The sequence below is a fragment of the Rhinatrema bivittatum genome, chromosome 2, assembly GCF_901001135.1.
Source record: "Rhinatrema bivittatum chromosome 2, aRhiBiv1.1, whole genome shotgun sequence".
Classification (NCBI taxonomy): Eukaryota; Metazoa; Chordata; class Amphibia; order Gymnophiona; family Rhinatrematidae; genus Rhinatrema; species Rhinatrema bivittatum.
The window spans coordinates 30,193,391-30,214,652 of NC_042616.1; the positions used below are offsets into that span (position 1 = coordinate 30,193,391).

General features: G+C 46.0%; 1 protein-coding gene across 1 annotated transcript in view; it reads right to left on the reverse strand.

Moving 5' to 3' along the window:
- Window positions 1–12,492, reverse strand: part of LOC115083730 (oocyte zinc finger protein XlCOF6-like) — a 35,321-nt gene extending 22,829 nt beyond the window's left edge. The window contains exons 1-3 of the mRNA XM_029587720.1: window positions 12,274–12,492; window positions 9,146–9,273; window positions 6,930–7,049 (exon numbers count right to left, since the gene is read on the reverse strand). Of these exons, the coding sequence (XP_029443580.1) occupies window positions 6,930–7,049; window positions 9,146–9,176 (151 nt within the window). The 5' untranslated portion in view covers window positions 9,177–9,273; window positions 12,274–12,492. The remainder of the gene's footprint in view (window positions 1–6,929; window positions 7,050–9,145; window positions 9,274–12,273) is intronic.
- Window positions 12,493–21,262: the final 8,770 nt, after the last annotated feature.

The following is a 21,262-nucleotide window of genomic DNA, read 5'->3' on the forward strand; positions in this document are numbered from 1 at the left end:
GCTTGCTTTTTCCTCGCCACCATTAGGACCTTGTCTTTGTCCGGATACCGCAGAAAACAGGCAATGATATCGCGTAGCAGGTTCCCGTTGCGCGGCCCTAGTGTTCGGTGTGGACGCTCCAGCTTGATCGTATGTTCAGGAGCCGGCTCATTTTCTGGGCCTGCCACCTGAGATAGAAAAAAGTTACAGCGGGAGCGGATCCCCGGATGGCAGTCGTTACAGGCCTCCACTTCAGGGATGCCTCTGAAATGGAGATTGCTTCTCCGATTTCTGTTTTCAAGATCCTCTACTTTGAGAAGCAGCTCATCTCCACCTTTAGTCACAGAGTCGCATTGTAATTGCAATTTCTCGATCTTACTTGCATGCGATTCTAGCCTAATATCGCAGTCGTCCACTCTGTGTCCTATCTCTCCCATGTCCTCGTGCATTTCCGCCATTTTATCGAGAATTTCTTTTTTGTTTTCTTTCATAACACGGCACAAATCACTGAACCAATGTCTAAATTCATCCCTCATGGGTACCTCCAATAGCTGAGGACTGTGCTCCTCTCCTGATGACTCAAAAACGTCCTCGGGTGGAGTCGCCATATCGAGATCCATGCTGCCACCCTGTATCGCCGGATCGTCTTGGGACTTCAAATAGGAGTATTTGCTCAGGTCTGTCCCTTTTTTCTTAGTATACATGAATATATAGGATCAGAAAAGTCTCTCTCATCAACTTAGCTTCAATTTTTGGGGGGGATGGATGTTGATGGATCTTAATTTTCGTTCGTGGTGCACTGGAGCTCTCCTCTCAGGCTGCCATTCCGCTCTGTGGCCAAACCACACCCCCAAGCACCTCTCTTTCTAAAAGGCCGGATAACTTAAAAACCTAACTGGCTATATTCAAACACAGCCCGATAGGTTTTAAAGTTATCGGCTACACTGGAGAAATTACTTACCTGAGAATTTCGTTTTCCTTAGTGTAGACAGATGGACTCAGGACCAATGGGTATAATGTGCTCCTGATAGCAGTTGGAGACGGAGTCAGATTTCAATCTGACGTCAGCACTACATATACCCATGCAGGAAACTCTGCTCTTCAGTATTCTCCTCGAACAGCAATAGTGGATACATGTGTAGCTGGATAACTTGATTAACTTGAACTGGTTGATTTGGACTATAGCTGGAGACCGCCAATGCACTCAACCGAAAAATGCCGACACCCGGCAATTATAGGTGTCTTAACTAGGGGTAAAGTCCAACTTACCCATGCTCTTCTTCCTCTCGAGGTTTCCGAATTTTGGGGCAGCCGTGGGCGGGATGCTGAGTCCATCTGTCTTCACTAAGGAAAACGAAATTATCAGGTAAGTAATTTCTCCATTTCCTAGCATATAGCAGATGGACTCAGGACCAATGGGATGTACAAAAGCTACTCCTGAACCGGGTGGGAGGCTGCCCGTGACCCACTTAGTATTGCCCTTGCAAATGCCGTGTCCTCCTGAGCCTGTACATCCAGGCAGTAGAACCTCGAGAAGGTGTGGATGGAGGACCACGTCGCCGCCTGACAGATCTCGGCGGGTGACAGAGTCTTGGTTTCTACCCAGGACATTGCCTGGGCCCTTGTTGAATGGGCATTGACTCGCAGAGGTGGAGGCTTGCCTGCCTCTATGTATGACGCCTTGATTACATCTTTGATCCAGCGGGCTATGGTTGCTTGCGAGGCCGCTTCTCCTTGTTTCTTCCCGCTGTGAAGGATGAATAGGTGGTCCCGTCTTTCGTACAGATTCCGATCTTTCCAGGTATCGGACTAGGAGTCTGCCGACGTTAAGATGGCGAAGACAGCGAGAGTCTTCTGAGTCCTTATGCTTGTCTGGAGATGGTTTGGTTTAGGTGGAAATGTGAAACCACTTTTGGAGGAAGGAGAGGACAGTGCGTAGCTGTATGGATCCCGGTGTGAATCTGAGGAAAGGTTCCCGACAGGATAGTGCTTGAAGTTCGGAGATGCGACGGGCTGAACATATTGCCACTAGGAATGCAGACTTCAAGGTCAGAAGTCGTAGGGACAGACTGCAGGTAGGTCTGAAAGAGGCTCCCGCTAGGAAGTCTAGTACTAGGTTGAGGTTCCATAGGGGTACTGGCTACTTTAGTGGTGGTTGGATTTGCTTGACCCCTCTCAGGAAGCGGGAGACATCTGGATGGGAAGATAGATTGATGCCGTCCACTTTGGCCCTGAAGCAGGTCAGCGCAGCCACATGAACCTGGATGGAGTTGAGGGACAATCCCTTCTGTAATCCGTCCTGCAGAAATTCCAGGATCATGGGGATTTTGACTGTCCGCAGAAGGATGTTGCGGTCTTCACACCAGGCTTCGAATATTCTCCAAATTTGTATGTAGGTCAGAGACATGGAGAACTTGCATGCTCGGAGCAATGTATCAATCACTGCCCCCGAGTATCCGCTCTTCCTCAGGCGAGTCCTCTCAATGGCCAGACCGTAAGAGAGAATCGAGTTGGGTCTTCGTGGAGGATTGGTCCTTGCTTGTGCAGGTCCCTGTGTGGAGGTAGACACAGGGGGTTCCCTGCCAGCAGTCTTCGCATGTCTGCGTACCACGGCCTTCTTGGCCAGTCCGGGGCCACTAGAAGTACTAGCTCCCTGTGGTGTTCTATCTTGCGGATGATCCCACCCAGTAGTGGCCAAGGAGGAAAGGCGTACAGCAGGTCTTCCTGTTGCCAGTTCTGGACGAGGGCATCGATCCCCTGGGATTGTGGATCTTGTCTGCGGCTGAAGAACTTGAGAACTTGGGCGTTGGACTGGGTTGCCAGAAGGTCCATGGCTGGTGTTCCCCAGTGTTTTACTATCAACTGGAAGGCTGTGCTCGACAGCATCCATTCCCCTGGGTCTAAACTCTCTCTGCTGAGGTAATCCACAGTGACGTTGTCTTTTCCCACGATGTGGGCGGCTGAGATCCCTTGTAGGTTTGCTTCCGCCCACGCCATTAGGGGGTCTATTTCTAGGGACACTTGTTGGCTTCTGGTTCCTCCCTGGCAGTTGATGTAGGCAACTGTTGTGATGTTGTCTGACATGACTGACAGATTCGCCCCTGAGCCTGTGACTGAATCGTAGGCAGGTTAGTTTGACTGCCCGGGCTTCTAGTTGGTTGATGTTCCATCCCGACTCCTCCTTGTCCCATTGCCCCTGTGCCGTCAGTTCCTGGCAGTGGGCTCCCCACCCTCGTAGGCTCGCATCTGTGGTGAGCAAGATACAGGTCAGGGGGGATAGCTTTACTCCCTTTCTCAGATGGTCTTCTTGTAGCCACCATTGAAGCTGGATCTGCACCTTCTCCGGTAGCTGGAGGCGAACGGAGTAGTCCTGGGACATCGGGTTCCATCGTGACAGTAGGGAGCATTGCAGCGGTCACATGTGAGCTCTTGCCCATGGGACCACTTCCAGGGTTGATGTCATGAAGCTGAGGACTTGGAGGTAATCCCATACCTTGGGGCGAGAACCTCCCAGCAGATTTTGCAATTGGTTCATCAGTTTTCTTCTCCTTGTACGAGGAAGAATGACCTTGTCTTGATTGGTGTCGTCCCGGACTCCCAGGTATTCTAGAGATTGGGAGGGCTGCAGGCCGCTCTTGGTTGTGTTGACAACCCACCCGAGGTTCTCCAGTAGATTCTTGACTCTGGTGGTCGCCTGATGACTTTCCTCTGGAGATTTTGCCCTCATCAGCCAATCGTCCAGATATGGATGTACGAGGATTCCTTCTTTCCTCAGTGTCACCGCCACTACAGCCATGACCTTGGTGAACATCTGGGGGGCTGTGGCCAGCCCGAAGGGTAGCGCCCAGACCTGGTAGTGGTGGTCCAAGATCATGAAGCATAGGAAGCGCTGGTGATCGTGATTGACTGGGATGTGCAGATAGGCTTCTGACAGATCCAGGGAGGTCAGAAATTCTCCCGGCTGTCCCGCCCTTATGACTGAGCGTAGGGTTTCCATGCAGAAGTGCGGTACCCTCAGGTAGCGGTTGACAGACTTGAGGTCCAGGATGGGCCGGGTAGATTCCCTCTTTCTTGGGAACGATAAAATAGATGGAATAGTGCCCAGTATTTTGTTGGTGCATGGGCACCGGCGTTATGGCTTTTAAGGCGAGCAATTTGGTCAGTGTGGTTTCCACTGCCGTCCTCTTGGAGGGAGCGTAGCAAGGGGATTTTAAAAATTTGTCCGGAGGGATGTTGTGGAAGTCCAGATATTATCCATCTCGAATGATGGTTAGGACCCACTTGTCTGACGTTATCTCTGCCCATCTTTGGTAGAATAGGGCAAGTCTGCCCCCTATGGTTTCTTCCTGTGGATGGGTCGGCTGATTTTCATTGAGGAGTGCGGTTGGAGCCTGGACCTGAGTCGGCTCCCCTCTTGTTGTTTGTTCCGAAAGGACTGGCCCCTGCCTGCGGGGCGAGGTGCTTGATATGTATTTTTGTATGGTCTAAAACACTGTGATCCTTTGCCCTTAGATGTTTGGGGAGAGGGACGTTGGCTTCTTTTGTTCTTGTCCTCCGGTAGCCGAGGTACTGGAGATTCGCCCCATTTGTTGGCTAACTTCTCCAGTTCGCTTCCGAACAGGAGGGCTCCTTTAAAAGGGCATTCTTGTGAGTTTTGTCTTGGAAATCGCTTCAGCTAACCAGCTTCGGAGCCAGAGTTGCCTTCTGGCTGCCACAATGGATGAGACGCCCTTGGCTGAGGTGCACACCAGGTCGGAGGTCGCATCCGTGAGGAAGGATATTGCAGGTTCTAGTGTTTCGACGGGCATGGTGGCGTTCCTGGCAAGTGACAAACAGGCGCATGTCACCATGGCACAGCAGGAAGCAATCTGCAGTGACATAGCTGATATGTCGAATGACTGTTTAAAGATGGATTACTGACATCTGTCCTGGGATCCTTGACTGCCGCTCCTCCCTAGACTGGAAAGGTAGTGAGCTTTGTGACTGCGCAGACCATGGCGTCCTCTTTGGGAAACATCAGGAGTTCTTTAGCTGAGGGTTCCAGTGGGTAGAGGGCTTATAGGGCCTGTCCTCCTTTGAAAATGGACTCCGGAGCCGTACAACAGCTGATCGACTCCAGGTCGATCAGCTGTTGTACGGCTTGCAGCAATGGGAAATGGCGGGAGGCCAGACGGAGCCCTACTAGGAGAGGATTCGTCTTCGGTTCCGCTGTGGCACTTGTGCCTGGGATGCCGAGCTCCTTCAGGCTCATTGATACGAGATCTGATAGCTCGTCTTTGGAGAAGAACCGCCTCATAGTTCGGTATGGTTCCATTCCTGGAGGGATTTCCCCTTCCTCCAAGGAGTCTTGATCTTCTTCCGAGGTGTCTGTGTCCCCTATGGTGAGGCTTTTGGCCAGAGGAGGAACGTCTCTGGGAGGCCGAGAGGGACCTGGGAGGTTAGGGTCCTCTTGTGGAGGCTGTGTCACAGGTAGCGCCAGGTTGCATCTGGACAAAGGTTTGTAGACCTTTAAAGAATTCCACCCAGGAAAAGGTTCCTGGGTCTATGTTGAACCCAGCGGCGTTCCCCGAGGGCCCCTGTCAGAGGAAGGGCCGAGCTGGGGATAGAGAGGTCCGGGGTATTATCAGTGGATCCGGATTCCTGTACTGGCTGGGGGGGGGGGGACGGGACCTTGCCCTGGTTCTCCCAGAGCCGCCTCACACTGTAGACACAGGGCAGTAACCTCTTCATGCTGCGCAGCTCTTATGTGGCAGGCTGGGCAGAGGGCTTGTGCCTTGGCTTTCTTGGCTGGTGGTGCTATGGTTTGTGCGCTTCGGGTCGCTGAAAGCCCGGTCTGTGCATTTATGTGCGCGTGCCGGGAGGCTTAGATATGCGCGCCGGGTGCCACGAAGATGTGTGTGCAAGCAGCGAAGATATGTGTGCAGGCTGAAATGTGCGCCCATGGAGATGTGCACGGCTGTAACTTGTGCCCCCGGCACCCACTTGCGTGCCGCTGTGCGCACGGCACCTATGTGCGCACAAGTAAGTTTTGATCCCGGCTCGCCGCTGTGTGCACGGCTCAGTTAGGTGGACAGATCGGCGATCAAGGGGGGGGGGGGGGGGGGGGGAATGGCTCCGGCGACCATGCAAGCAAGATGGCAACCACCCCGGAGGTTCTCCATGTGGGAGGACCCTCGAGCCGGATCGGGGTCTAGCCTGGACGGGGCTGATCAACCCGATGGGACAGACGCCGGATGGCGACTTGTACAGTTGTCCGAGCCTCGGAGACCGGAGACTTAAAGTTTTCTACCTTAACTTGTCCCGGCGTTTCCAGGTCTGGTGCCGGGCGGTCTCTGGCTGCAGGGGGAGAGGGGAATACCTTCACCGCCCCACTTGGTATTGCACCCGCTGCCTCTCAGCGTCTCCCGTTCCTGGGAGCTAAGTCCACGGCGAGGAACCGGCTGCCAGATCGAGGCCTACGTCTGAGGGATCTCGGAAATCACCTCAGGAGTCTCGACTGGGGGAGGGACCCAAGGGGTGTCACCGCAGGAGAGCTGTGCAAGGGTGTGTATAGTCCCGAACTGCTAAGGAGATGGAGAAATACTGAAGAGCAGAGCTTCCTGCACGGGTATATGTAGTGCTGATGTCAGATTGAAATCTGACTGCGTCTCCAACTGCTGTCAGGAGCACACTATACCCATTGGTCCTGAGTCCATCTGCTATACGCTGGGAAAGTAGAGATTATGAATATACTCTTAAACACACAAAAAAATAAACATGTTATGTAAATCACACACTCTGCGGGCTTTGGGTATCTGAATATGAATAAATGACCCAGACCCAAGCACTGCCTGTCACAGACACCCTGTGAGTGATTCCAGAGATCTGCAGAGGAGCTTGTGAAGGGGTCTCTGCACTTCCACTCTCCAGCTCAGCAGTTTGACCCCGCTCCCTCTTATTCCTGCACTCACCTGAGCAGCTGCTTTTCCCAGCGCCTCCTTCCTCTGATCCCGGCTCATCCCTGATGTACGGCTCTTCCCCTCGCTCAATGTGGGATATAATCTCAGGGGTGATGGTCGGGGAGCCTGTTCCTGGGGTAAGAGCACTGCATTAGGTTTCTCACAGACACTCAGCATAGTATCACTGGTAATTCTCTGGAAACGACTTATACTGAAGGTCGCCCTTCTCTGTGCCTTTTCTAATTCCGCTATATCTTTCTTGAGATGTGGTGACCAGAACTGCACCCAATACTCACAATGAGGTTGCATCATGGAGGCATTATGATATTCTCTGTGTTATTCTCCTTTCCTTTCCTAATAATCCCCAGCATTCTATTTGCTTTCTTGGCTGCTGCACAGAGCAGAAGATTTCAAGGTATTTTCAATGATAACACCTAGATCCTTTTCCTCAGTGCTGACTCCTTATGTGAAACCTTGTATTGTGTAGCTGTAATTTGGGGTACTCTCCCCTAAATGCAGAACTTTGCACACGTCCATATTAAATTTCATTTGCATGTCCAGTTTCCCAGTTTTGCAAGGCCCTCTTGCAATTTTCAATAATCGAGTCACTGGCAAATTTGATCACCTCATTTATAAATGTATTAAAAAAGCAGTGGTCAGCAAACAAATCCCTGGGGTTCGCCACTATTCACCTTTCTGCACTGGGAAAATTTACTTTCTAGCCCTACTCACTGTTTTCTATCTTTTAACCAGTTCCCAATCCACACTGGATGATTAGTTTAGAAGTAATCGAGTATAAGTTGTTTTTTTTTAAACAAACAAATAAATAAATACCTAATGGACTGCAACACTGTAGCAAAGGGGGCATTTTCTATACAAAAAGGCTCCAGGTACAGAGGTGGAAGAAGGGAGGCTCAGAGGAATGAGGAGGAAATATTTCTTTACTGAGAGAGCAGTGAAGGCCTGGGAGAGCCGACCAGAGGTGGAAGAAAGCACAACAGTGAGAGAAATTGAGCAGGTTAGGGGCAGATATTGAAGGGGCAGATGAGGGAGACGAGAGTCAGGCAGGATCAGGGGTGACACGATAGGGAGTGTGGAGGGGGAGAGCCATAGGGAAACCAAAGTCATAAAGCTGCTGTGTAATTATTACAAAAACATTTAATCCTTGTAACTTCCTCCATATCCCCCTCAGAAGAGGTATAAATACAGTGCAGTGCACATACATGAACTAAGCATACCCTGATTGCAGAATACGGCCTTTCAGTCTCACAGCAATACCCACTGGGTCAGGATCCCCTGGAGTCTCTGTGCTCCCCCTGAAGAAGGGACCTGTGGGGTCTCAGAGCTCAGGCAACAACTTCATCTGTGGATGATTCTTATCCCAGTCTTATAAAAGGGATCACAGCCCACAGAGGGTCCAATCTCCTCCAGGACTGATACAGGTCTGAGCCCTCTGCAGGTCAAGTTTATTTAGGACTCTAAAGAGAAAATCCATGGCTCAGACCCTTCTCTCAATGTCAGGAGTCAGTCTGTCTGTCTGTCCTTCCACCGACTGCATCACAAACTCATCTCTTCATTTCCTCCTCCTCACTACAATGACTAAGAAATACTTTACCTTTTTTAACATGTTACATTCCTCTCCCACCTCCCCTCCCTCATTTATCCCCATCCCCTGCCTCTTCCTCACTACAACTACTAAGAAATACTTTGTGCTTTTATTGTTTGTGACCTGGGAGTTTCTCCTGCACCTTTGTCCTTCCAGTTCAATCAGATCCAGGGTTGGGGACTGGCACCGTGACCCTTCATTCCCAACTACCGTGGAATTTCTCCCCCCATTTTATACCCCTTCCAAAATATTAGTCTGCTCTTTGCAGACTAATATTGCAGTGATGGTCCTGGACTGGAGGGAGTTGGTACTTGCCAGGTACCTGTGACTTGGATACTGGGCTTGATGGACCCTCGATCTGATCCAGTATGGCATTTCTTATGTTCTTATGTACACCAGGGCTCCTTCTGGAGCCCTGCAATCATGGATTCCTGTATCACCCCTGAGCAACGACCATGACTCCCTGCAACCCCAAAGGGCTATGAACCCTGCCTGTGCAGCATCCCCAACTGATTCAGGGCGCATAAGATCCAACTTCACTCAATAATGGAATTATCTTCTAATTCCCCCTCTTAAAATATGAATTTCTAAAAAAATAATAAATAAAAAGTCCCCCCCTTACCCAGTGAGCTGAGAGTCTGATAATTCTCCATTCATCACATCCTTGTAAAGCTCCTTCTGCCATTCTTCTAAATCTTCCCACTCCTCCTGGGAGAAACAGACAGCGACATCCTCAAAGGTTACTGGGACCTGAAACACAAACCAGAATCAAATTCAGGAGACCTCCCAATGCCAGGACTCAGCAGGGTGGGGGGGCGAGATTTCTGGGTGTAAATAATTTAGTCACTTAGAACAGTCCCAAAGCAAACTGGAAACCAGCTGCACACAAAACTGGGACACCAACTTTTAATTTGATCAACTACTGATGTCTCTCCTTACACTCAGGTGGGTCCTAACCTGTCTCGGGTCTGCTCAGGGTTCCATTAAAGTCAGTGTTGACTCTACTGTGTCCCAGATTAGAAAGCTGCAGCAGTGTTTAATACCTGTCATTATTAAGTTCTGCTTTTTTTTTTCTTTTTTAACCACTAACTTAGTGGCTAAAGGATATACAAAGCATAATATGATAATGTTTGAGCAGATATGTTTGTCAGAATCCCCAGCACCCATTTCTTTAAACTTTATTAGATATAATGAAAGGTTCCATAATAACACAGAGAGGAACGATTATTTATTTTATTTATTTATTTAACTTCTTTTACTATACCGATTCTCAAGACCAGGTCTTATCGTACTGGTTTACATTAGAACATGGGGAAACCAATTAACGTCTAAGTAGAAATGACAAGTTACATTAAAACAGGGAGCGTAAAACATGGATGTCGGAAGATAGGGCAGAATTAAACTATAACATTAATGAGTGATAGATATAATCAACAAAAAACAATAAATTAACAAAAACAATAAATTAGTAATACAGAAACATGGATTATAAACAGCGGATATTTACATGGTATGTCCGGTGGGAGGAGTGGCGGGGAGGTGAGAGGGGGGGAGGGAAAAGGGTGGGTTGAAGGGTGAGAGACAGAGTTGGTTGAGATGGGTTCCTTCAACGGTAGGCTTGTGTAAACAGCCAGGTTTTAAGTTTTTTTCTGAATGTTAGATGGCATTGTTCCTGGCGTAAGTCTTGAGGAAGCGAATTCCAATGTAGTGGACCTGCTGTCGAGAGTGCTCGCTTGTGAATAGAGTTGTGGATTGATGATTTGTTGGGAGGGGCCCTGAGCATACTTTTGTAGGCAGTTCTTATTGGCCTTGTGGATGTATGTAGTTCCAGAGGGAAGGGAGTTGGAGAGTGGATTGTTGGTAGACAGTTTTGTGGATGATAGTGAGAGCTTTGAACAGTATTCTATATTGAATGGGAAGCCAATGTAAGATTTTTAGGATTGGTGTGATGTGGTCCTTGCGCCATGTGTTTGTAAGGATCCTGGCCGCTGCGTTTTGCAGCATCTGAAGAGGTTTGGTCGAAGAAGCGGGGAGACCGAGTAGAAGAGCGTTGCAATAGTCGATCTTTGAAAACAGTATTGCTTGAAGCACAGAACGGAAATCCTGGAAGTGTAAGAGCGGTCTTAGATGCTTCAGGACCTGTAGCTTGAAGAAGCATTCTTTAGTTGTAGCATTAATGAATTTTTTGAAATTCATTCTAGAGTCAAGGGTGGCCCCAAGGTCTCTGACATGGCTTGCTAGTGGGGTTATTGTGTTATTAGAGAAGGGGTGGTTATCGCTAGGGGAGATAACCAGGAGTTCCGTTTTGGACGTATTTAGGGCCAGGTTGAGACTCGAGAGAAGCCGGTTGATGGCATGTAGGCAGTCGTTCCAGAAATTTAGAGTTGAGGAGATTGGGTCCGAGATGGGGATTATGATTCGAGATGGGGATTATGATTTGCACATCGTCCGCGTATATAAAATGGGTGAGGTTGAGGCTATTGAGTAGCTGGCATAAAGGAAGTAGATATATTGAACAGGGTGGGGGAAAAGAGAAGAACCTTGTGGTACTCCTTGTTTTGACGGGATGGAGTGGGATTCTTTGTCGTTTATTTTAACTTTGTAGTGCCTGTTGTTCAGAAAGGATTTAAACCAGAGCAGTGCGGAGCCAGAGATGCCTATTTCCATTAGACGGTTGATGAGGATGTCATGATTTACCGTGTCAAACACCGCAGAAATATCGAGTAGGGCTAGAAGGTATGAATGTCCCTTGTCAAGGCCCATCAGGATGGTGTCCGTTAGAGAAAGAAGGAGGGATTCTGTGTTTTAGGCGTTTTCTGAATCCGAATTGAGAAGGGTATAAGATATTGTGAGAGTCAAGTAGTCGGTGAGACGGAAGTTGACAAGTTTTTCCATTAGTTTAGCTATAAAAGGTAGGTTAGAAACTGAGCTATATATATTTCCTTAAATATCAACTTCCAAACTCATTGACCTGTGCCCTTTAGTTCAGCAGCTCCCCAATTTGCCTGCTTACTATTACCTTGGCATTCCATAACACCTCCCCTACCCCACCAATTTTTCCAATACATCACTTTGTAATGGTTTTTTTACCACCACTACATGTAACTACATGACTGATCCCATGCCCCAACTTACTACCATTGGTTTCTACCACTATGCAGATACCCTTCCTCTCTGCTGCTGTCAGTCTCCTGCTCTGTGTAGCCACCACCTCACATCTGCAAGCTGGTAATTACTGTTACCAGTTTATCCTCCCTGACAGCTTCTTCTGGCACAGTGTTTACAGTAAACAAAGACCCGTCATGTTTGCTGAAGTGATGGGGCACAAGAGGATAACTGCAGCAGTAAATAAACCAAGGTCGACTTATGGGGGTGAGCTGGAGAAGAAAATGAGAAGACTGCACTGTAGGATAGGGAGACTGAACAGGCATGGAAGAGAGGAGAGAATGGTTGTTTGAGACAGAGACAAAAGCGGGAGAGTGGATTGAGATGAAGGAAAAGGAATAAGGATAGACCGTGGGAGATAGATAAGAGGTGGAGAAGCCAAAGTCTATTTCTTGTGGCGAGCAACATGAAACAGACTTTCGTTTGAGATTTGCCAGGTACATCCTGGCGACCTGAAGGGGCACCTGTGGGAAACAGGGGACTGGACTCGATGGAGCATTGCTCTAACCCAGCCTTGAATTTCTTATGTTCTTAGTATTTATAAAGAGAAGACATGAAGTGGGGGGGGGGGGGGCAATCTCCTACCTGAGCAGAAGCTCTCGCGGGCATTTCTTCTCTGCTTTTGCTGTTTTCAGGATTACAAATGAATTGAGGGCTCTTTGTCGGTTAGGGAAAAGCAAATTAAAGCTGAGAATCAGAGCTGCAGAACGAGGGGAATCTCTCGTTTCCCGAATCTGAATTTCAAAAGAACCAAAGCTGCAGTACAACACCATCTCCACCCCACATCCTGCCCGGGACAGACTGATGACATCACACTGAAGCCGGGGCAGCGTTCCACTGAGGGCGCAGACTGATGACATCACAGAGCAGGGGCGCTTTCCACTGAGGGCAAAGACTCATTCGGCCTTTGCCACTGCCTTTGTCAATCAGAGGGAGATTTTTAGAAATGTGAACGCGGCAGGGAGATAATTTAATTATTTTTTTTTTTAACTTTAAGACAAATTTGGCGCCTTTTTCACATTTCTAGAATTTCTCCTCCCCCTGCTTCCTACTGATTGAACAAGGCTTGGCCGTAGAGCCCCGCCCCTTTGGGGCTTCCCGGTGACGTTTCCATTTCCACCGACCAATCCCATGCGGGAGGTAGGAGACGTGGAAGGCAGCGCCAGACCTAGGAAGGAAGGGGAAGGGTTGTGGGTGAGGGGATGGGGGCGGGATCTAGGAAGCTCAGGGAAAGCAGAGGCCAGGGGCAGCGGGGCTTCCAAATCTTTGCAACATCAACACAGGGGGGGAGTCTGCTGGAAGTGCGGCCGGCCAGGAAAAGAGCAGGCTCTGCACCGACTTGCTAATTTTAAAAGGAATGCGTGTGGGCTCTTAAACGCGCGAATCGGCATGCAAGCAGCTATACGCTTTATTTTCTAGCATGCGCACAAGTGCACGCGTATCATTTAAAATATCCCCGCCGTGCGTATGTGTGCATATTTTAATAACTCGCGCAAGTGACTGTATTGATCTCCCACTGTAAGAGGGGCACTTTCAACTCAGGGTGGGTTTTGGCGGGGGGGGGAGGGGGGGCAGTATTACAGGGGTCTAGATACCATTGCGCCTTAGGCAGTCCAATGCAACACTGCTCGCCGCATCTCAAAAAAGATATAGTTGCATTGGAGAAGGTACAGAGAAGGGCTACCAAAATGATAAAGGGAATGGAACAACTCCCCTATGAGGAAAGACTAAAGAGGTTAGGACTTTTCAGCTTGGAGAAGAGACGACTGAGGGGGGATATGATAGAGGTGTTTAAAATCATGAGAGGTCTAGAACGGGTAGATGTGAATCGGTTGTTTACTCTTTCGGATAATAGAAGGACTAGGGGGCACTCCATGAAGTTAGCATGGGGCACATTTAAAACTAATCGGAGAATGTTCTTTTTTACTCAATGCACAATAAAGCTCTGGAATTTGTTGCCAGAGGATGTGGTTAGTGCAGTTAGTATAGCTGTGTTTAAAAAAGGATTGGATAAGTTCTTGGAGGAGAAGTCCATTACCTGCTATTAAGTTCACTTAGAGAATAGCCACTGCCATTAGCAATGGTTACATGGAATAGACTTAGTTTTTGGGTACCTGCCAGGTTCTTATGGCCTGGATTGGCCACTGTTGGAAACAGGATGCTGGGCTTGATGGACCCTTGGTCTGACCCAGTATGGCATTTTCTTATGTTCTTATGCCCCCCCCCCCCCAACCCATCCTGACTTGAAAGTGCCCCTCTTACCGTGGGAGATACATACAGGCCGATTTAATAAAAGGTGTGGGAGAGCGGTGCTCCGAGTTGAGCACCTGCTCTCCAACGCACACCCAGTCATCTCTCCTGAGCACATGATTCTGTATTTAAATTAGGCCAGGTGCTAGGGACAATAGCGCATCCCTAACACCTCCTTAGCGGAAGAGTCTGCTGTCAGTGGGCCAACAACTGACGCTTAATTTTACCGGTGTCGGTTTTCGAACCCGCTGACAGCCATGGGTTCGGAAAACGGATGCCGGCAAAATTGAGCATCTGTTTTTGAACCCGCTGACGGGCGAGCAGATTTTTTTTTTTTTTGGTGCCTCCAACTTAATAGTGCTGTTAAGTCGGAGGGTGTACAGAAAAGCTGCTTTTCTGTACACTTTTCCCAGTGCTTTCTAAGTTAGCGCCTGCGTGGCTGCACATTTTACTTTCAGTATTCCAGGTGAATAACTAATAGGCTCATCAATATGTATCTGCATGTGATGAGCACTATTAGTTTCAGTGGGGTTGGCCACGTGCTATTACCCTTTACAGCGCACTGTCCTGTATTGGCCTGATAGTGTCATATTGTCTCTCTCTTTCCCACTCCCTCCCTCTCTCCCTACGTGTGTATGGGGCCATTTTTGCCAGAGCAACTCTTTTAAAATGTATCTGTAAGGTTATGTCCTGTGCCTGACTGCAGCATCAAGCCCAGACCCAGGATGCTGAAGAGGGGAGGAGCAGGGCAAGAGCCCATTCAGTGCAGAAACAAGAGGAGGGAGGGGTGCCACTGCTAAAACCTTGGTCCCACAGTGAGAAGAACAAATAATAAAAATCTTAGAATCTAAGAAGTTCAAAATAAGCTCATGTTTTATTATAAGACTACAAATTACAAGGCGATCAGATTACAATATATATATTTTATAATGTATTTCTCTACAGCAATTTAGTTAAGTGAATTCACTGGGGATTTGCAATAGGTCATATGCAAACAGAAAGAGAGAGATCTGCTAAGTATCCCTTCACACAATGCTAACACAGTAGATACTACATGTACTTAAATGTAGACCACAGCAAATTTGTGAAGATTATGATGCTGATGAAGGAAATTCTTGCAGGCTTATATTCATAATGTCTCCACAGTCTTTTGATCTGGGTCATCTGAATGAAGAAAACAGGAAACAGCATAAGCACTAGCAAGTCAGATGCAAAGCACTGATAAGAAAGGCAAAGAGAGAATTTGCAAAACAAATTTGCCGTGGAAGCAAAAACTCTTAATAAAAATGTTTTCAGGTATATTTGAGGTAAAAAACCCGCACTAAGGCACGAAAATGCCATAGCAGAGAGACTGAATTAATTCTTTGTTTCAGTATTCACTGAGGAAGATGTAAGAGATATACAGGCATGGTTAATATGTCACTATATCCAAGTTAAATAGTTAAATTATACAGATTATATTACATAATTTTATTAATTACAATGTTAAACTATACTATATTATTTATTATCATTATGTTAAATTGTCATCCAGTTATATTGTTCCATATGTGCCACTGTTCTATGTAAAGCCCCTTATCTCTGTTGGGCAGTTTATCGTTATATGTAAACCGGAGTGATTTGTAGTCTCTATAAGAACCTCGGTATATAAAAATTAAAAATAAATAAATAAAATAAATACCCATGCCAAAAATGATATTCAAAGCTGATGATTCAGAGGAACTGAAACAAATCTCAGTGAACCTGGAAGATGGACTAGGGCAAATTCACAAAGAGTAGCAAATCACTTGGACCAGAAGGTATACATCCCAGAGTGCTGAAAGAACTGAGAAATGAAATTGCAGACTTGCTATTCGAAATTTGAAAACTATCTATGATCCCTGAAGACTGGAGGATTGCCAATATTATCAACTTTCGCTTCGAATTACTAATGCAGAAGTAAATTATCTTAGACTACTGTTAACAATTTCTTGTAAGACATCTGTACAATTAGGAATATTGCATAATACCATATTTTAGACATTGTTTTTTTGGCTATTTATTTCTTCTTTTAAATGCTATTTAGAAAAGCTCAATCAAAAACATTAAGATTTAGACATATAAGACTTTGTTTTGTCATGTATTTTTTGCATGTTATTCAAAAAAGTTATACAATATGTTACTCAAAAAGTTCTTTGTTATATGTAATTGCCCACAAGCAAGCTTATTCAACTGTTCTCTGTAAACCGATTTGATTTACATATAATGTAAGAAGATCGGTATATAAAAACCATAAATAAATAATAATAATAATAATAATAATAAATAAATAATAATAATAAATCAATATTAGCCCCTACCATGTGACAGGGGCTGAAGGCCCCCGGCGCCATTTTGCTTAGTGGCAGCGGAGGCCCCGGGAGTGGCAGATCGCTCCCGGGCCCTCCGCTGGACCACCAGGGGGGGCGTCGGGAGGGTGGCACTGGGGGGGAGGCAGGGAGAGTCGGGGGCTGGCTGCCTGCCGCGGCGCCCCTTAAGTCTCGGCGGCTGGTCTCCGGCTGCACCGATCTTTCTTTCTTCGGCCACGTGATCAGCTAGACCAGCTGCGCCGATCTTCTTTCTGTGTGTGTATGTGTATGTGTATGTGATGTGATGTATATGTAAGAAAGGAATGGAGCTTCTGTGTGTGTGTGTGTGTATGTATGTATGTATGTGTATGTGATGTGATGTGATGTATATGTAAGAAAGGAATGGAGCTTCTGTGTGTGTGTGTGTGTATGTGATGTGTATGTGAAAAAGGAATCTGCCAGTTTAAAAAAATGGAGTGTGATAATACATATACCTCGACTTTTGGGCTGATGTTGTTGAAAAGTTGGATGAAAGATGAAATTACTAAATTTTAAGAATCCCTCTGCTGGAAAATAAAATTTAACAAAGTGGGTAGAGACAAATACTAAAGTAAAAAAAAAATTAAAGTATTTAAGATGTTCATCTCAGCAAAATCACAAATTTAAGATACTGATGCCAGGTGGGTTTTTTTTTTTTTAAGCATAATTTAAGCATGAAGACTAGAATAGTTCCAATCTGAAACAGTTTTGCTTTTTTTTGCCTTTAGAAAATGTATATTTTTAAATGACTAAGGGGGTCATTTTCCAAGGTGTTATCGCGGGAGATAAATTCGCACTAACAGCCGTTAACGCGATTTGCGAATGCAAATTCGTAATTATATATTCAGGGGGCGGAGTTGGGGCAGAGCATATGTAAAGTTATCGTGTGCCGCGAAACAGCCGCAGTGTTAGCGCGGCTAATAGCTACAACCATTTCATTTGCGGTACCGTGTGCGCTACAGGTCAGTAAAGGGTTATCGTGGTCCACGACAATTCCGAACGGCTCATTTCGGGGGGGGGGGGGGGGGGGGGGGGAGAGAGAGAGAAAGAGAGAGAGACTTGCTATAGTGCCTCCTCCCTAGACAGGTATTTGTATCCCTATGGGAGGGCCACCTAGTAACTCGAGGTGGGGATTAGGTATGAGCGTAGGGGGTTGGGGGCCACTTTCACATTCAACATGAGACATACGGAAAGAACAGTGGTCTCTAGTGAAGATTTGCTGGCCGTCGGAGTGAGGACACTCACTCCAAGAAGAGATTTGGGCAACATTCTCTCAACCTAGCTTGATGGACACTCTACCTGGGCAATGTTGGATCAGGATGGAGATCTTGTAAAATAGTCATTAGGTGTGCCGAGTCCCGTATGAATGAAGTTATCTGTGGGATGAACCCACGCAATGATCTATCTACGAATTGTGACAATGGTTCAAGGACAATTCGTAGATAGATCATTGCGTGGGTTCATCCCACAGATAACTTCATTCATACGGGACTCGGCACACCTAATGACTATTTTACAAGATCTCCATCCTGATCCAACATCCACATTTTTGGTTACTATCGACGTAACAGCATTGTACACAAGCATACCCCAAAGTGAGGCTATTGAAGTCATTACAGCAAAATTGTCATCAACGGGTATACGACTGAGAACTCCGACAGCCTTTATCCAAGAACTTGCTAGTATTGCACTACAGGAGAATTATTTTATGTTCTTAGGAAAATATTATAAACAGGTTAAAGGAACAGCTATGGGGGCCACTATGGCCCCTGACCTTGCAAATCTATACATGTCAGCCTTTGAGGAGAAGTGGGTTTATCGGAACAATCATGAAGATCATATAAAATTATGGAAAAGATTCATAGATGACATTTTTGTCATATGGCAAGGAGATGAAGAAGAACTCCAACTATTCATACAATGGTTAAATGGCTGCAATCCACATCTGAATTTCACAAGCCAGCATCACAAGAACAGCATACCGTTTTTAGACATCCAAGTTATACTTACAGAAGAAGGATTTCACTTTACCATCTATCGGAAACCAACAGATAGAAACACACTCTTGCATTATTCATCATTCCACCCGAGCCACTTGAGAGATAATTTACCGGTAGGGCAGTTCCTCCGATTGAGGAGGTTATGCTCCACGGTCACAGAATTTAAGATACAAGCAGAAGATATGACCAGAAGATTTTTACAGAGAGGATACCCAGCAGCAATCATAAAAAAAGCATACAAACGAGCGAGATGGGCTAATAGAGAACTACTCCTCCAACCGAAACCTAGCACAGATAATGATAAGTTGATTTGTGTGTTGCCACATACACCTCAAACACACATGTTAAAAAAGAGCATTTTAAAATACTGGTCCCTTCTACAAGTTCATCCGAACTTCAAAGATAAACCCACGTTTGCTCTTACTAAAGCACCAAATTTAAAGGATATGGTAGTTCATTCTAACTTGCTTCCTGAAGCCACACAAGCACAGGACACACAAAGAGGTCAAAAGTCATGTGGTAAATGTAGTGCATGCCAGTTCATGCATGAAGGCACAGAGTTGAAAATTCCAGGACGGAGAACGTACACTTTTAAAGGATTTTATACATGTGGATCAACTAGAGTGATATATGCACTGTGGTGCACATGCCACAAAGTGTACATTGGCAAAACAATGCGTAAGGTCAAGAACAGGATTCAGGAACATGTGAGCTGATTAAGGCATCAGATTGAAGGGGCACCTTTAACTGATCACTGGCAACAAATGGGACATTCACCAGAAGAGTTTAAGGTGGCGGTACTCTTTCAACTACAAGATCATCCAAGGGGTGGTGACCTCAATACTAAATTAATACAGATGGAACAAAAGTTCATATACATGTGGGACACTGTGGCTCCAAAAGGACTCAACAGAGAAATTGATTGGACAATATATTGGTAATTTGATTAAAAAGTAAGCAACCATAATCATCAGTGAGAGAGGAGGATTTCATTCATTCCACAAGAGGAGAAAGGCTTCATTACAAATGCACAATAGAAATGAATAAAATCCTCCACAAGGATCATGTTTTAGTATAACATCAGTGAGCAGTAGTTTCCCATTAGGTTAGCAACAAGTAAATCAAGTTTTTAAGAATAACTAAAAGGTACATCTAATAAGAGAGACTGAGCATAGCACTAAAGAGTAATACTATATTTGGAATGGCTATCCGCCCTACCGAACAAGAGAGACTGAGTACAGCGCTAAGGAGTAACACTACCCGGATGGGCTAACCGTCTTGTTTCAAATCACTTACAAGAATAACTAGTACCGAGAGAAGAATCTTGACACATTACTGACACAGATAAAGAAACTTTTTTGTATTCATAGAGATCAGGACCACAATGTCCTTAGTAAAACGGCTGATTATTTTGATTGTTAGGTCTGTTAGGTTTAGATACGTAAGGATCGGGTGGAAATTCAGTCACCTAACAGGTCCGATTTGCAAATATACAGAATAGCAATTTACCACTAATTAAACAGAGACATAAGCATTTATAATGATGATGTACAGTACACACAGAAACGAGTATCTTTATTGCATCAAAGACGATTTTTCAGAACGCACAATCAGCATTGCTAATCTATAGACAGGCACGGCCCTGAGCCCCGCCCGGGAAACGCCCCCACTGCAATCAACGGCGTTTAACAAGTCTTCAGCAGGAGAAGCGGACGTGATACGGACAGGTTCCCTACCAGGTCCGCCCGGCATGAATAGGCAACACGGCATTAATGAGATGCAGTCCACTATCAGGTCCGCCGTTGCCGAAAATTGAAAATAACTAAAGCCATCACTATTTTGAATGGTTGCACACAAAAAACATTATCACAAAAGGGTCAAGAACGTAGAGAGATTAATACTGAACCTATTTAGCCTTTTGGAACATAGATATAAGTCAGTAAAAAAGGTTATCAGCTTAATTGCATGCATCTGAGACAGCCTCGATCTGGCTGAGAGTTGGAGGAAGACTCCCTAGGCAGGCTTATAAAATGAGTCAGAATAGACCAGACGCCCAGGCAAACACAGAAGGCGTCGCACGTTTAACAGAAGAAGTGCAGAGAAGTAAGTTATTAATGTAAAGGTGGGTAAGAAACTTAAGAGTGCATTGACATATGTGAAATAGAGTTTTTAAGATTTCATGTTTAAACTGATATTTTTATATATTTAAGGTTAATAGCATGCTGTGAACCCTATATAGGACACAGCTGATTCTCCCATAGTCCCTGAAGCAGGCACACAGTGCCGAAACATGGCCCGTGTCGGACGTGCAGCTCCGTACCCGTGATACACCAATAAAGGCGACGACCTTGATAAGTATGGAATAAAATTGTAGTGGGTCGGAAAAGCAGCAGGGGAGAAGGGATTTTAAGAAAAATTGAGAAATTGATTAAAAAAGAGCGTTTTGAGAAATTATTTTGAATTTAATAAAAGAACAATAGACGGAGGTTAAAGTAAGGATAACTGCAAATCGGTTACCCTTATCAAAAAAACCTCCGTACAAAACAACCACCAAACAAGCATTCCCTTGTATGTTTAAGTTGGTGTACTGATGCAATTAATAGCAGTGGCTATTCCCTAAGTCTACTTGATTAATAGCCATTAATGGACTTCGCCTCCAAGAACTTATCCAAACCTTTTTTGAACCCAGCTACACTAACTGCACTAACCACATCCTCTGGCAACAAAGTCCAGAGCTTTATTGTGCGTTGAGTGAAAAATAATTTTCTCAGATTAGTTTTAAATGTGCTACTTGCTAACTTCATGGAATGCCCCCTAGTCCTTCTATTATTCGAACCGAGTCACATCTACTCGTTCAAGATCTCTCATGATCTTAAAGATCTCTATCATATCCCCCCTCAGCCGTCTCTTCTCCAAGCTGAACAGCCCTAACCTCTTCAGCCTTTCCTCATAGGGGAG